We start from the raw sequence: 16,216 nt of genomic DNA on the forward strand, positions 1-16,216 counted from the left end.
TGGCTGAATTGGGGCTCAACTTAAATTCCATGAACTGTTAATGCCTTTAGGTCAGTTTTCCCTCCTTCTGACTGGTTTCAGTCTGAAATAAAACAAAGCAAAGCATGTTTTTCCTCCCCAAAAAAATGAAAATCAAATGGAAACAAATGCTTTTGTGGGTTCTTAAGGAAAGGCAAAACAGTGAAAATGGAAAGTCTCACTTTGCATCAGTCATGAAAACAGTAAAGAGAGATGGAGAGGCAGTGGCCTTTGTCTAAAGCTGAGTGTTTACATGCCACTTACAGTGTGGAAACTTAAGCTGAGAACTTTGTCAGGCACAAAATTGCCTCAAATCTTCTTTGCGGGTACCAGAGAGTATGTTCCCAGGCAGGCTGTTCCCAGTCTTTCCTGTTGGTGCTGTACCCGCTTCATGATGTATTTTAAGTGTTTTCTGGGTCGCAGACTGAAACCCATCGGTCCCTTTTCCCCTACGAGTGATGGTACCATCCTCTCTTTGGCTCTCTGCCTTTTTTCATGTGTCTCTCCCCCCCGCCACCCCCCTGGTTTACTGGGTATGTTTACAGACTGGTAGGACCTAGTAGAGTATGGCCTTGGATATGTGGTACAGTGCTCCAGCTGTCCTTAGAGTCCTTTTCTGTATAGTAGGAGGCATGGGTTTTCTACTGAGGCAGAAAACGGAATTACAGCAAGGTCTTCTACATCCTGGTTTCTGGACTTCGAATAGAATTCACTAACACCAAATTTATGTTGTTGTTAATAAAGATTAAACAAATAAAACTTGGTCTGCCATACATTTCAGTGGTTTATAATTGATGAACTGTTGGTTATTTTCCATGGTGTTGCTTTGTCTTTAGAAGGTACAATTTTATTAAAATATTTTATAGTAATAAGTCCTTCATTGATTGCAAAAGTTGTGTTCCATGGAAAAGTCTTCCAAATGAAACCCCAATCTATCAAAGTACCAGTAATGCTTTTTTTAAAAAAAAATATGGGAATGGACATTTTAGAGAAAGTTCTCTTCAGTGAAGCAGGGACCAAGACATATCAGTGACTTGAGAAGCAAAATTGTTTTCCTTATTCTCCTAAAAATTTATATTCAGCTGTAAATGGCCATCTGCTGTGATCTTTCACCAGGGTTTTGTGATACTCTTAAGTCTGCATTTTTAGTCTTAACCTCTGTGAGGTAAAGACAGATACATATTTTATGATGTAGTTCCTTAATGCACCAGGTTGTAGTTGCCCGAAGTCCCTCTTCATCAAGTCTATCAAGATGCAGTGCAGTGCTGTGCTATCTGTGGCAGGCAACGTAAATTCAAATAAGTATTAACATTCACCTTGGAAAGAGCTAGGAGATGCACCTAAACCTCAAAGCTCTGTTTACCTAAAAAAGAAATTTAGAGTGTATATGCGCAGGTGTGGATGCACACAGGAGCACAGTTGTGTGTGCATGCATGTAAAAAAACGACCATGCCTCCTGCATTTTTGTTAATCCTGGAGGACTCTGGCCCATCTGTATTAAAACAAAACTTGCTTGGCAGCTAAAAATGAAAAAAGTATTTTTAGGTAAACCTGATTAATTTAACTAAAGAAATCCCTTTACTAGTGCTGATGTTCTAAAATTCTTACTATAATCGTCATTTATGCTGGCAGTGCAGCACGGTGACCAGAGGTGGATAGGGTGTGTGAAATGACCAGTGCTTTTCAGGTGAACTCAAAAGGCATTCGCTGAACTGCAGTAGCAGAAGGAACCTCTCCAGGAGTATCAGGAAAACACTTTTCAAGAGCACTGGATCTCTTCCTAGTATATGTGTTATATGTGTGCAAAAATAACTATGTACATTATTAAAATATGATAACATGTATTTCTGTTTTTTGTTTTCTCCCTAGGTATGGGAAAATTGTATCCACAAAGGCAATTCTTGACAAAAACACAAATCAGTGCAAAGGTACGTGCATAGCGTCCACCCTCTGAGTTCATTGTCTGTTTGAATGATTGACTAGTGGCTTGACTGCCAAGGCTTTGGCTCCAACTGTGCAATCAACATAATGTACAGTATATTACAAACATATTTAATAATGCCAAAGCTTTGAGTTGTGTTTCCAGTCACATTGCTCATTAATTTTTTTCATTAACAAACAAAATGAAAATCACAAATCAGAACAAGTATCAAATTGCTTCAGCAGAAAAGTAAATTACCTTCTAACCACATAGTGCTGTCTGATTTGAATGATATCATCAGTGATGCAAATTGATTTCCTATATAAAAATGAGAAACCTTTGGGAAAAGTTTCCCAAGCAAAACCTGGTTTAATTTTTCTATTTTTGTGGCCTATGCTATTGGAGGAAGAAAATATTCTTTGACACAAATGATGCACAAGTTTTGATAACAAGATATAAAGATCATTCCTCTTCCAGTTTTATGTTCTTAATTTGTCTGCTAATGTATGAAACATTTTTTTTTTGTGAAATATAGCATGTTTCGTGTGTGTGTGTGTGTATAGTTATATTCACCTCGATAAATATTGACTAACATCTTCAGTAGTATATTAGGACTAGCAATGTTATTCATTTACCAGTCTGAAGAGCCATCAAGTCTATGAGGGAGAAGCTCTGCTTTAAAATGACTCTGTAACTTTACACTAGTGGTATACAGAATCCTTCTGGAGTAATAAGATCTACTAGAGTGGGTTGTTCTGATAAGAAGCACATTCTGGACCGTGTACCTGTATGAGTTAAGAAAAAGAAAAAGCACTACAGTGCAGGAATGTCTCACGAGTGGCAGGATAGGATGTGAAGAAAGGAAGCAGAGGAAGACATTTGGGGAAATTACAAGATGGGGCAAAATGTACCTGTACCTGTACCAGAGATGGTCCTGCAGTTTGTAGAAGTGTGTGCCTTTACCTATTGCCTGCCACAATAGTATTCATTAGCCATTCAAGTGAAAAGTAGGCTGCAAGACTGCAGTTCTAGTCTTAGAAACCTCCACCAACCCGATCAGTCAGGGACCATCATCAGCAGTGCCACTGCTGTTAATTTGCTTTTGCCTGGGTGTGCTTTTCCCGTCCTTGCAGCACTGTTCCTGCAGACTTCTGATAAGATCACTCTGTCTGAATTTCTTTGAATATTACACCAGGAACAAAACCTGGTGTGTGGCCAGGAGATTTGAGTTTTGGAGGCAAGGTACAATGTGGGGAGCTGTAGGGAGAGGGAGACTTGCAGCATGATGGGGCTACAAAGGGGCTGAGTGTATCGAATGGGCTCTGAGCTAGTTTAACAAGGAGGAAGAGTGCTGTGATGGGATAGGAAGGGCTTTTGGGGTAGGAGCACTTGGGGATAGGACTCTGGGGCTGGAAGGAGTTGGGGCTTAGGCCTAGGAGAGCTGGAGGGGCCTAAGCTGCTGATATGAGGGATGAGATATAGGAAGTCTGTGATCTGGTAGGTTGGGGTTACCCTGGGGCCATACTTCACTGTCTTACACTCCAACTAAGATGGGGACGGGGACACGTAGGTCCATGTCCCCCTTTCCACCACCATAAAAGACTGAGGTGTTCTCTGCTGTCTCATGTGTCAACTCCATCCTTTTTTAATCTTTTCCCTGAAATTTGTCCATCTGAAATGCAACACAAGTAAAGCAGATGAGGTTGGATTTGAACTGGGCTGAATGTTGAATAACGAGAGGAAGTCCATGGGAGAGAGAAATGTATTTGTCACTGCTTGATCTTGGTTGTCTGAGACCACTGTGTTGTCAGTGTAGATGCTTCAACTGGGTGCCTAAAGGTTGGTGGAGAGAATCTGGGGGAAGCCTGCTCGATGATTGCTCTTAACTTTTTGTTCTGTTTTTAAATGCATGTTTGACTGGTAACCACTCCACAAATGTGGTGCTGTGTGATCAGAACTTCCTTCTCTTCCCATTGCCAGTGATAAACAAGGAAAGGAATGGACCTGTTTGCAAAACACAAAACGTGAAGTGAAAAGACTGTAAAGAATATGAATGGTAGAATTTTGTGAAAGAAAAACGTCTGGGTTTGGAGTTCTTTACATTGTAGCTAGCTATGCGATTATTGTAGTGGGGGCCATATACACATAAAACAGTGAGCTGGAATTTTGTAAAAGTTTGTTTTCATGCTGTTGTATTACACTGTAGGGCAGAGATATTTATTTGTATTTTCAAAGATGGATCTTTATGACATAAGTGGTGCCATTAAAGATTGTAAACATAATTGGATATATTAACAGTATGCTTCGTGGCATAAAAAGGATAGATGTTTTGCTGCTTTAAATGCTGGGTACAATTTGCTTCCTCTTGAGTAAGGCTGCCGGAAAAAAAAAAAAGCTTCCTGGGAATGAGAAGCGGAAGGCACCTGAAGAGGTCAGCTGGTCCATTCCTCTGCCTTGGGGCAGGATTAGCTCTAACCCACTGCTGAGGGGCGTTTCTGTAACTTATGCTCAAAGGCCTGCAGCGGTGGAGATTCCCTGAGCTCCTCAGGCAGTCAGTGGTAGCACTCCCTCTCCTCGCTATAATGAAGCATTTCCTAATGTCTAACCCAAATCTCCCTTGATGCAATTTAAGCCTATTGTTTCTTTTCTTATCCCCAGTAGACATGCAGAACAGTTTATTCCTTTCCTCTTTGCAGCAAACATATATATTTGAAGACTGCTATGCATCTGTCATCTTTTTCATAGACTAAACGCCGGTCCTTTCACTTTTTCCTTGAAGGCAATTTGTTTTAAGTTTCTCAGTATATTGCACTTCACTGGTCTGTTTCTAATTAGCTCACTTCTTACTTGAATTCCTTAGAGTCAGGCACAGGATGTCAGAAGGCCTAAATCTTACCATTTTCAATAGTGTGGAGAGGTTATTTAATTTGTCTTCTCTGTGATCACATGCTTCTCCTCTTTGTTGATATATCCCTGTAAATAACTCTGTGTATTTAAAATATAGATACATTTCTGAGGCACAGTGCTGATTTATGCTAAGAGATTCTCTGCAGCCCCTGGTTCTGTTATTCTTTTCTCCAGCACTGCTGCCAGCAGGCATTCCTTATTGTGTCCCTTGCTCTGTGCTGTTGATTATTCCCTCCTAAGGCTAGTACTCTTCATTTGTCTGTATTGAATTTTATCCTTTTTTTTCCTGGCTACTCCTTAATTTGCTAAGATTATTCTCAAATTTTAAGTCTCCAGAGCGTTTGCAGCACTTATATCTTTAGTATCCTCTTCAGAGTTAATAAATGATTTCTCTAATCCACTGGACAAGATGATTTGGAAAAGGCTGAATAATAACTGATCTGGGAAAGACTTTTGAAGAAGCCCTCTCAGTACACCAGGTAGTGCATCACTGAGCCATTGAGAACTTCTTTTTTAAATTGGATCTGCTAATCATTTGGCACCTACATCACAGCAGTTTTAGCTAGATCGTATTTCTCTCATCTGCTCAACTTATGAGAGACAACCAAGGTCTTACTAAAATATATAGTACTTACCTATCCATAAGACTAGTTACCTACTTCTAGATCAAAGTATGATGTAACATTATTTATCGTTGCTAAATCCATGCTGCATGGTAATAATCACCTGTTACCTTTGAGGGTCTGTCAGTGGATTTATATGACTGTTTGCTCTAAGATTTTTCCAGAAGCTGAAAGTCTCTCTAATATACTGGGACCTATATCCATTCTTTTTTTTTTTTAAAAAAAAAAAACAACAACAAACAAACCAAAAAAGCCCCAACAACAACAACAACAACAAAACGAAAACCAAAACAACAGCAATGACAAAAAAACCCAATAAAAAGCAAAAAACCAGGCAGCTTCTTTGCTCCTTTCCAGTCTTGTGGATCTCACTCACCTCCTGCAAAGTATGAGATATCTTGTTAAATGAACACATCATCCTGTGATGAGTATCCAGTGCAATAGGGTGGATTAAATTGAAGGAGATGATAGAAGTGACCATGTGATTGGAGATTTCACAATCTATTTCAGCATCATTTGTGTGTTGACCAAGGTATGGAGTAGAGCTGAAAGTGGAAAATAGTTAATATAATAAATTATTTCAAATACCCATGTAACAGCAGATCTGTTAAAATAGGTTACTGCTTAGCAAGAAGTGTTAGGTTTCCTCTTGGAAAAATGAGGAAAACACTCTGCAATGGACTTTAAGTCATTCTGCAGTATTCCTCAGATTCTTAAAAAGACACCCACTACATTCCTGTCATGCTAAGGAGTAGTGTTGTCTGAGGATTTCTCCCTGGTATGAATCAAGCAGTCAGGTCTAAAGTAATCATATATGCTGCAAGGGAGTTCACTAGGGAAACCTTTTGACGTAACCTCTCATTTTCAGATTGCTCTTTGTTGGTGGCATAACTGCTAAGTGAGGCAGAGGAGAAGCAACAATCACCCTGTAATAGAACAATATATAAAACAAAATAAGCACAGTCATGACAAAATGGCCAGAAATCACTGAACAAAGCAGGGAACAATCACATATGGAGAATAATGAAAAACAGACACATGATTCATTCAGATGTTCAAATACAAAAACCCTAATGAACAAGTCGGAGAGTTTTGGCTGCTTTTGCTTTTTCCCTTTCCCTCCCCTCTTTCCCTCTCCCCCTTGTGCATTTCCCTCTGGGTCTACTGTATTTGCTAATTTAAAAAGTAGGGGAAATGAAATAAAAGAAACCATTCAAGAGAAGCGTTAATCTGAAACATGTAGACTCTTCTCTTTCCAGCCCTCGCCCCCCGCCCTCTCCAGACTGGCTTGCCTTTGATAGACCTACGTGCTTAGAGCTGAGGGAATGAGTAATGGTTGTTTCACAGTACAGTTTCCATACCTCATAGCAATGGAATACAGAACAGTTAATCTGCCAAATACACAAGCCCATTTCTTAGAGTATGAATTACTGTCATCTGCATCTGCCCTTGCAGACACTTTAATTGCATGCATGCAGATTTACTTCCTGGTTTAATCAGGAGCTTGTATGATTTTGAGCATTTTGTGGGACCTTAGAAGGTGAGCACAGGAGAATGACTAAAAGTCCAAAACCCCACCTGTGGGAATATTTTTTAGTAAATAAAACCTATGAATCACAGTAATGTGTAGGAGACAAACACTTCAACTGCATATTCTTCGTTTTATGTATATTTTTTCAAACCATGCGTGACTTGATTTGTTGAATATGAGTGTTTGTCTTAGGAGAGAAATGTGCCTAACATAATGATGAGAACTATAGAGACTCTATTTATAATTTTAATATTTCATTATGACATTTTTCTTGTTGAGAAATGTTAGCAATGATCTATTCATTTTTAAAATATGAAATCTAGGTATGTAGATATGCAGTCATTAGGATTGCGGTGGGTTTATGGTAAAAAAATGCCGTGAGGTCATTGGTGTTAACCCACCATATATCACGCACAGTTTTACTTCTCCAGTTGCCTTTGCTGCTTTTAGCCCAGGACTTAAAATTTACCATGACCTATTTTATAAATTGAGAGTTTATTTGTGTAACAAAAATGAGATAACTGGAGGCTTACTATAAGTGTTTGGAGATAATTGGAATGGCATGATAAAGTGGCGCTTCATATCTCCCAAAAGGAATCTGTCCTGCCTTGTGTCAGTGGTGCTACTCATCTGCTTAAGTTCACCAGCATCCCTGAGTACCCTAATGCATTGGAGCTTAATGAGCTGGAGGCTTCTGCTCTGGTGTTCTGATAAATACAGATTGTAAGCATATAGTAGATATACCTTGGTGTGTATGTTAGACAAAATACTTTCATAACTTGAAGTTTTAGAAAGTAATATTTTTGCACATATTCTATGAAGACTAAAGGTTGTTTGCGAGCGTATGAAATGTTACATTTTCTCTTTATATTTATTAATTCCTATTCTACTTGAGGTGGCACAATTGGGTTGTGACTAGCAACAATGAAGCAAGTCTATGTAAAATAATAAGCTAGTGAAGAAGAAGCTAAGCTGCATAGAAAGCTATTTAGTTAATAAATTTTATTTATTGGGAATAAGCTCAAATTGCAATAACTGTGCTGTGTTATTTATGATTCTCAGAATTGCCATTTTGAGAGAGAAAAAAAAATCCAGCCAAGTCGGTCTGTGCCTGATCACAGACTGTAAACTGTTCACACTAGGAGGGCACGCACAGTGTGCTTCAAGGGAAAATGGTTCTTGTAGAAAGTAAATAATTTGTAAAACAGACTTATTTAATTTTGAAACTCTAGACTGTTGTAACAAATAAATCAATCCTATTTTCGATGCCGGGATAGACAATAGATGTGGTGATATTTCGTGTATTAGTTTTGTTTGTTCGTTTGCTTTTTTTTTTTTTGCCTTTTTTTGATCCATGCCAAAGTTTTATGTAATCACTGGCATAATAGCTCACAAGTTATTAAAAGTGTAGCAATATGGAATACTTTAATTCAGCAGGTCTTCTGATGGTCAGCTGTTTGTGAAGGCTGGAAAGAGGCTGAGTGTGGGCAGGTGCTCAGCAAGTTTTATCTATGGCTCTGCTGATCCATCTCACTGCTGACCTGTAGCAGCCCCAACCAGTCTGGTTCTTCCGGTCCTTGGTCTCTTGAACAGAGAGCACAACTATGCTGAGTTGTGCCAATTCTGGTTAGCAAGCCAGCTGATAAACCCACATCTCCTGAGTTAGAAGGACAAAGTATTCAGTAGTGTCACTAAGTGTCATTTGAAAACAGTAAAAAAAGAAAAAGGGGGCAAACTTGCCATGCTAAATTTTTTTATATCAAGAGATACATTTAAACATCATAAGATTAGTTGTTTAAAATTTGTAAATGTTTGGAGGTTTTTTAGTTTATTTTCTGGTTGGTTTTTTTTAAACTTTCATTTCACTTTTTCTTTTTTTTTAAGTAAAGTTGAGATTTTTTTTTCTGTTTACATTTAAAATTGATATTACTATGTAACTACAACTAGGAGACAAGTCTTTAGGAGAGATACCTAAAGGAGACATCTAAATACCCTAAAGGCAGACATACATCAAAATAAAATGAAAAGAATTGCCAATAAGAAACCATGTGGTGGTTCACTCACCCCTGAACTGTTTTAAATTCACACCCTGCCTTATCAAATGAAAGCTTGCTTGATCTGCAGGCTCGTGAACCATGATGCTCTGTAAATCTGGCCATTTTAAGAGGTTACCAGAAACTAGATGATGGGGCAGGAAGTGCATGTGTATATTCAAAAATATATATGTAGCTATCCTCTTGAACTCACAGATGATGTGTTTATGGATGTGTAGGTAACATAAAGAAGCAATGGCATTTAGTAGGAGTGTGTGATGCCGTTGGGTGCTGTTTTCCTGGCACCTGTTGGGTTGGCCAGGAGGCATTATATGTGTCTTGGCAAATGCGCAAGTGTGTCACAAAATCTCACTTTAGCTTTGAGGTAGAGATTCTCCTGCCTGTATATTTTTGAATGCTTTCCGTGCCTGCTGAAGTGAAATAGGAAAGGGTTTGATGAGTTGTGCCGAGCAAGTCATCGTAGGTGGAGCGTGCCAGCACTGGCCGCTGCCCTGCTGTGGTGAGTACTCGGAGGCATACCTGCCTCCATGTCTGCAAAATGTTGCTGCACCTCAGCAAACATTCTTGACTGCATCTAAATAGTGATCTGTCTCAGGCAAGTCCTCTCAAAATTGCTTTTTGAGTTTAAAGCCGGGTCCTCAACAGAGGAAAGTCTTTTCTAATTAGTTCCCCAGACACTTTCTTAAACGGCTTCTTTGCAATTAAGGAAAATATTTCCTGGGTCATTATCTTTTCATAAATGAACTCATGGCCTAGCAAATATTTTCTGTAAGGAGGCCCAAGATGCTGAAGTATTCTGTGACATATCTAATCTGTGATTATTCGTAATTTACTGCTTCCAAAATTTGCAGGCGCATGTCACTGGCAAATAATTGATTTGATTTTGTTTCCTTACCGAGGAATAAAAAAATAAATTTTCCATTTATACACAGTGATTAATGTTTTGATTCATTGGTCTGTATAAAACTTTGCCAATAGCTTGGCATGTGTTTGAAGTGCATTTGGGGACTGGGTAATGTTAGTAGGCTCTTAGTGGTCTCAACAGACTTGGAAATATCTATTTCATATCACAGAAGTAAGCAGAAGATAAATTTTTTTCTCTTTGAACAGTGGCTTGTAATCAGCTTTGTTGAAAGCTGACTTGCAATGCATTGGCTTCTTCAACTGTCTTGCAGAATTGCTTTGCTAAAACTTCTTTTCTCCGATGCCACAGAATCATAGAATCATGATACAGCATCTCATATATCAGTAAATCTGTTTGGCCTCTGGTTGCTTGAAGGCAGGTCATCTCTCCCAAAAGCAGTGGTACTCCGCTGAGAAGTTGGTTTTTCAAAAGTCTCAAGACCTTCAGCGCAACAGCTGACCTGTGGAAACCCCCAGACAGAGGACGACAGTGCCCAGCTTCTTGTTTTGCTAGAGCTGATTGTATTACAGCATCTCAGAGAATGCAGGGTATGCAAAACAAATGCTTACTTGATACAGTGACAATTTGATAATAAATTGAATCGACAGGCTCTTATTGAACATGGGTACTCAACAGGAACCATTCTGAATCAGATCTGTTAATTATAGCATGACTTTGCTTCTGCAGTATGGCAGCAATCAGAGAAGTCACCATTCGCATTTTCCCCTATTAGTGAATGTCCCTGGCTTTTGTTTAGAAGTCTCTTACCCAAGTGAATTAAGCAAATGTTCTCTTTCTTGGTAGATAATATACTGTGAAAGTAAAACACTAATAGACCGTGCCATCATTTTTATTAAATCTGTCTTTCTAGGTATTTGAGGGCTGCCTGTCTGGAGATGGCATAGGATTGCCAGAGTAGAAATATACGTGCAAGACAGGAGAAAAATCATAATCTCTGGCAATAAAGATGTAGCTCCCTCAACGCTGAACAAAAAATCCACCTACACCTGTTCTGGGGAAGGAACTGATGAGCATTATGAATATTACTCCATCTATTTAGGTTATGGCAGCCATACAGCAGTGAAGCACAAGGTGCTAATTGATGGTATGGAAAACAATTGTACTGTACAAAAATTAATTAAAAGGCAACCCTGTCCTATGGATTTTGCAGCCCAGGGCTTTGAAAAAGAGCAGGGTCCACAATTAATTTTAGGTACTGTGAGTAATCTTATGACTTTGAATGGAGTGAAATAAATTTTTAAAAAAATCCTGAATTCTCTAGAAAAGAAAACCCCAAACCAGTGCTTCAGCTCTCCTGAGAATAGTCATACATTTGGATAACATTTACTGAGTTATTTCAATTCAGAATGTTTTGAGGAGAGCTAAATTTATATATGAGAAAAGGAGGAGGCCATGTTAGGGGTGGTAGAAGCTACTCTCCTACTTGGTGAAATAGTTTTTGTCTGACTGGGTCTTCCTCAGGACCAATGATAGGCTGATGTTTTCTTCCATTAGATGGCAGTGGTGTGATATGTGGTTTCTCTGTACCCCCAAATTAAAAGTTTGATTAAAAAATTACAAATGGTTCAATTTTTCTTTTATTAAAAAAAAAAATAAATCTTAGTTTCATTTATAATCTCAGAGTCTCCAAGCTTTCATTTTTTTATTCACATGGATTTTACAACTTATTGGCCAGTTTCAAGCAAATGTGCCAGAGAACTGGGACTTTCAAATACACTGAGTTAAAAATTTTCAGAAAATAGGCAGGTACATAGAGTGGAGACTCAGTGCTCCCACGGAAGGAAATGCAGGGTGTCTTTAGTTTTACTCCACCTAACGTAACCACAGTAAATCACCACTTGATCATCTATGGTGGAGCCAGAGCTTGTGTTGGTTTTGCCCAATGCGGAATTTGCGAGGGAGGTCCGGGTATCTGAGGGGAGGGTGGAAGCAGCAAAGAATGCTTGGAGTGGGGGATTTGAGTTACTGCAGCAAGTTGTAGTGTCACAGTTGGAATAGGACATGGGCACAGACAGGAAAGACGGGGCTCAAATGTATAAGGTGATAGGCTTTGTTCACTTCGTTGTTCATAGAATAATCTGTTTTATTCTAAACATAGGAAAAAAAACACAAATGTAATTCATTTTTTTTTAATATGATCTTTATAAAGATCTTTCAGCCGCATGCCCTTGTTGCTTGCAGTATTAGTTGTGGTGGTGTTGTTTATTAACTTATTAAATGTAGAGCAGTAAACACCATTTATTTTTAAATGAATTAAAATGGACTTGTTGCCCTTCATGGCTTTTTATTAATTGAATATTTTTGCTAAGCTGCCTGCTTTCAGAGCAAAGGTTGCTGCCAGGAGATGGGGGTCAATGGGACCACCATTTAAATGCATGTTATCTCTATGTTAATTGCCTGACTATTTAACAAACCAAGCATGTCATTTGGCAGAAAGGAAAGGGGTTTGTGGTCAAGCTTTAATCATGAAGCAGCAAGAAAAAGTCATGATTGACCTGGTTTGCCTGAGGTATCTTGGTTGCTCTTGTCAGTCACTCCAGCTCACAGTAAATTGCAGGGTAAATTCCACATAATGGATGGAACATATCTTTAAAAAAAGCCCCAAAACTGAGTTAAAAATCAGTGTTCAAAATTCTGGTTCTTAATATTTGTTTATTTGTTGCACATTATCCTAGTATTTTTTTCCTTTTTAATAAAACCAAATTTTATAGCTAGTATGGATAGTTATTAGAGAAGAAACTCATGGAACAGGCATTAAATATGCCTTTCGTTTTGGAGACAGATACATATTTATCGGGTTGGGTGTATGTGAGTTCTTACATCAGAAAGAATTGCATAGCTACTGCTTGCCATGTTCTACTTTCTTGGGCTGTTACTATAGAAGTGTTAAAATAGTTGCTCTTAAAGCAGAGCATGTATGCCATGCAACAAGTCCTTCTGAGGCTGCTGGGATTAATAAGCCTCTATTTTGTGACTTTGCTGTGTTTCCTCTAGTGTCTAGTCATGAGATTGAGTTTTTTGGAACTTAAAGATTTGAGATTGCTAACTCTGTTAAATTGCTTTGAATAGAGTCAGTTGGTTCAAAAATTATGGGGAAGGAGGGGCTGATGTACATAGACATTTCTGCAATATATTCTTTGCTTTGCTTTTTACTCCTTTTGTAATGATTTCTTTAATTCAGTTTGCCTTTTTGAGCAAATACAGAGCTGACATTTCTGTGGACAGTTCAAAGGGCGTGATTTTATAATGTGAAACTGGAATTGTTTTCTCCCATGTGCATCACTACATTTATCTACATTTAATTTCTTCTGCTGGTTTATTACCCAGTCGCTTAGTTTAATAAGGTCCTTCCGCAGTTCTTCACAGCTGCTCCCCCCGCCTCATTTTTTCTCCTGAGTAACCTTGTCACCTCACTGCTTAGCACCTTCTCATCATTTAGAAACAGGTTGTGCAGTATGGGTCCCGGCAGAGCTCCATGTGGAAGTCCATCGGTGCCATTCCCCTCTTGTAACAGAGACCATGCCCTCTACACTCTGTTTTTATCTTTTAACCAATTGTTTATCCAAGAACTCTCCCTCTTAAGCTGCGTAGTTTCCTAAGAAATCTTTTGTGGGGGCCTTGTCAAATGCCTTTTGGAGATCCAAGCAGACTATATTAGCCAGATCACCCTTATCCACAGGCTTGTTGACCTTTTCAAAGAGCTCCAGTAGGTCTGTGAAACCAACCTACAAAAGCCAGGTTAACTTTTTCCACATATTGTATTTCCATTGATTTTACTCTGCTTCTGTAATTTCTGCTGATTTTACACCACATTTACAGACCTGTGGGTACCCAGATCTCACCTAGGATCTTTTCAGAATACTGCCATTATGTGTGCTGCTTCCTGGTCCTCAGGTATGAGGTCAGTTTTAGGAGAGAAGCTGCACACCACTTAATCGCCTGTGTAGTCAGCTATTGCGTCCTGGAGCTCTTTTCAAATGGGGAGTGTGAATACCATCTGTTGTTGCAATTTGTTAGTGTTCACTCTTGTCAATTTGTCCCATAACCTCCTCTGTGGTCATTTCAAATTAAGAGTTGCATCTGTTCTTCTGGGCTTCCTAAGCAGCTGCTCTCTGAAACAGCACCTAAAAATGTGATCTTTGCATTATATCCCATTTTGGCCAATCTGTGTAGGGATAATTAAAGTCCCCTACGAGCACTCCGCTCGCTTTCTGCCCTTACTGCTTTTCTGCATCTTCCTTTGCGTGTCACAGTTGGTGTTGCCATCCTGGTGGGGCAGTCAGGGGGACAGAGGTAGCTCCCCAGTAATGCAGAATTACCATTCTTCATGTTTAGGGCTTGCATTTCAGTTCTTGCAGGTTCTGCATTACTTGCTGCTATGCTTAGCCTGATCATTTCTTCACCACCAGCACGGCCTACTCTCTGTTACCTCTGTTATCTCTTAGTGTTACGGTGGTCCGCTCATTGCCTCACTTTCACAGTCTTTCTAATACATGAGTGTTTTCTTACTGCAGTATGTACGCCAGTTCATCCATCTTATTTGTTAAGCTTAAAACATTTAGGGAGCTACTATTGTTTCAGTTGTGTTGTTGGCACCATATTTGAGTGACTGTGATTACTTTTCATCCCAGTGTGACCACTTAAATTCTCTGGCTTGTTGTTTTGTTTGCAAGGGGGATAGATCTAGGGATCACCCTCTGATTTTCTCCCCCATCTGTTTGCCTGATGAGAGAGATTGCCATCACTTCAACCTGCTCCTTCCTTCTGGTTAGCTCCAAGTTCCAGAGGGACACTTTCAATGACAGAAGATGCAAAGTCAGCAGCTCTCAGTGGGGAAGATCCAGCACTGGCTCACATCCTGCTTCACCACCTGAACGCTGCCTTGAGCTGGTGGCTGCCCTAATGGGCTTGGGTCCACATGACACTGCTTGAAATGTCCTCTGTGAACCTCTCCCTTAGCATAATTTGGCTCGATTGCTTGGAATTGATGTGCCTGAAAGTTCAGCTGCTGAATTTCTCTGTCTTATGCAGTCCCTCCCATTTTGCTGTCCTGCTCTCAGGAGCCAGAATCTCCTGCTGAAGACCGTAAGTTGTCTGCACAGCACACTCAGGTGTGCAGCTCTCCCATGAGGAAGGTATAGAAATGATAGCTGGCATACTAAATGGGTAATTCCCACCTTAATTTCTTTTCCCTGAGTATTTGATGGTATTGTTCCTTCAGCTGCTTTCTATCCAGGTAATCTGTTTGACCTCCCCTCTGGATGCTGCCTTGAGGGTAAAAGCTAGGGTTGTCTCTTCCTTCCATGTAGTCAATCTCCTGCTTTTGCGGACTCAGTTTAGTTCTTGGAAACATTGGGGCTGCTTTTATTCAAAAGAGTGTAGAGAGGGATTAGTGGGGGATGGAAGACATAGTATATAAGAGAACATTTACAAAAACAAAACAAAATAGGAGAGGCACTGACTATGAAGAAATCGGTGTCTGGTATTAGGCAGGGAAAAAAAAACCGTGCACAGCGTTGGCAGCAAGAATAAGTGAGGGTAAACGGGCTGTGATTAAATGACGGGTGAAATATGGGTTAGAGTTTCTGACCACCAAAGCAGCTAAGTTTTGTTACAGGAGGTAGAGCAAGCTCAGTTTTTATGACAGGACCTGTGGCATAAGGCTACTTGAGAGTGGGGCGAGGGTTCAATGACCAACTTCTTGTCCAAATGCATGCATTTATGTCACAGAGTTCTCTGGGTGTTGTGAGTTTGAAGCCAGGCAAGTATGGTCAGATGTAGCTTTTTAGTGCATCATTTCATAGCTGCTAGAGTAATCTAAACAGCTGCACCTCCACGAGGAGCACTGGGGAGGGAGCAGGGAGACGTACTCTCTTTAGGGTTGCTCTCTTTGGGGCCATTGCAGACAATGTGAGAGCTGGGCTCTGGTGGACGCTGGCTTGGGGCTTTTGGGCTGGAGCACTCTCCAGTGCTCTCTGCCACCCTTTTAAACAAGCCTGTTCCTTGAGGATGCCTCCTGACACAGGTCCTGGCTCTCGAGCTGAAGAGGGGGCCAGCAATCACTCTTGCCCTTAACTAGGCCCACTGACTGTGTTGGGGTGCCTTGGGGGTGTGTGTGTGTGGGAGCTGCGATGGTTTGCTGAAGTGCCAGGGAGCAGGAGGCAGAGGAGCAAAGTGTGGCTCCGTTGTTCATCTGTTTGTGAATTACGTCCTTGTTTGCTAGTGTGAGGCCTAGGA

The 16,216-nt window shown here is 40.0% G+C and overlaps 1 protein-coding gene across 8 annotated transcripts in view; it reads left to right on the plus strand.

Annotated features, from left to right (window-relative positions):
* The window catches only part of RBMS3 (RNA binding motif single stranded interacting protein 3), a 728,945-nt gene that overhangs the window by 397,801 nt on the left and 314,928 nt on the right, over nt 1–16,216 (plus strand). For all 8 annotated transcript variants that reach the window (XM_075083285.1, XM_075083286.1, XM_075083287.1 and 5 more), the window contains one exon: nt 1,888–1,946. In XM_075083285.1, coding sequence (XP_074939386.1) covers nt 1,888–1,946 — 59 coding nt within the window. The remainder of the gene's footprint in view (nt 1–1,887; nt 1,947–16,216) is intronic.

This window comes from Phalacrocorax aristotelis, chromosome 2, assembly GCF_949628215.1.
Source record: "Phalacrocorax aristotelis chromosome 2, bGulAri2.1, whole genome shotgun sequence".
Lineage (NCBI taxonomy): Eukaryota > Metazoa > Chordata > Aves > Suliformes > Phalacrocoracidae > Phalacrocorax > Phalacrocorax aristotelis.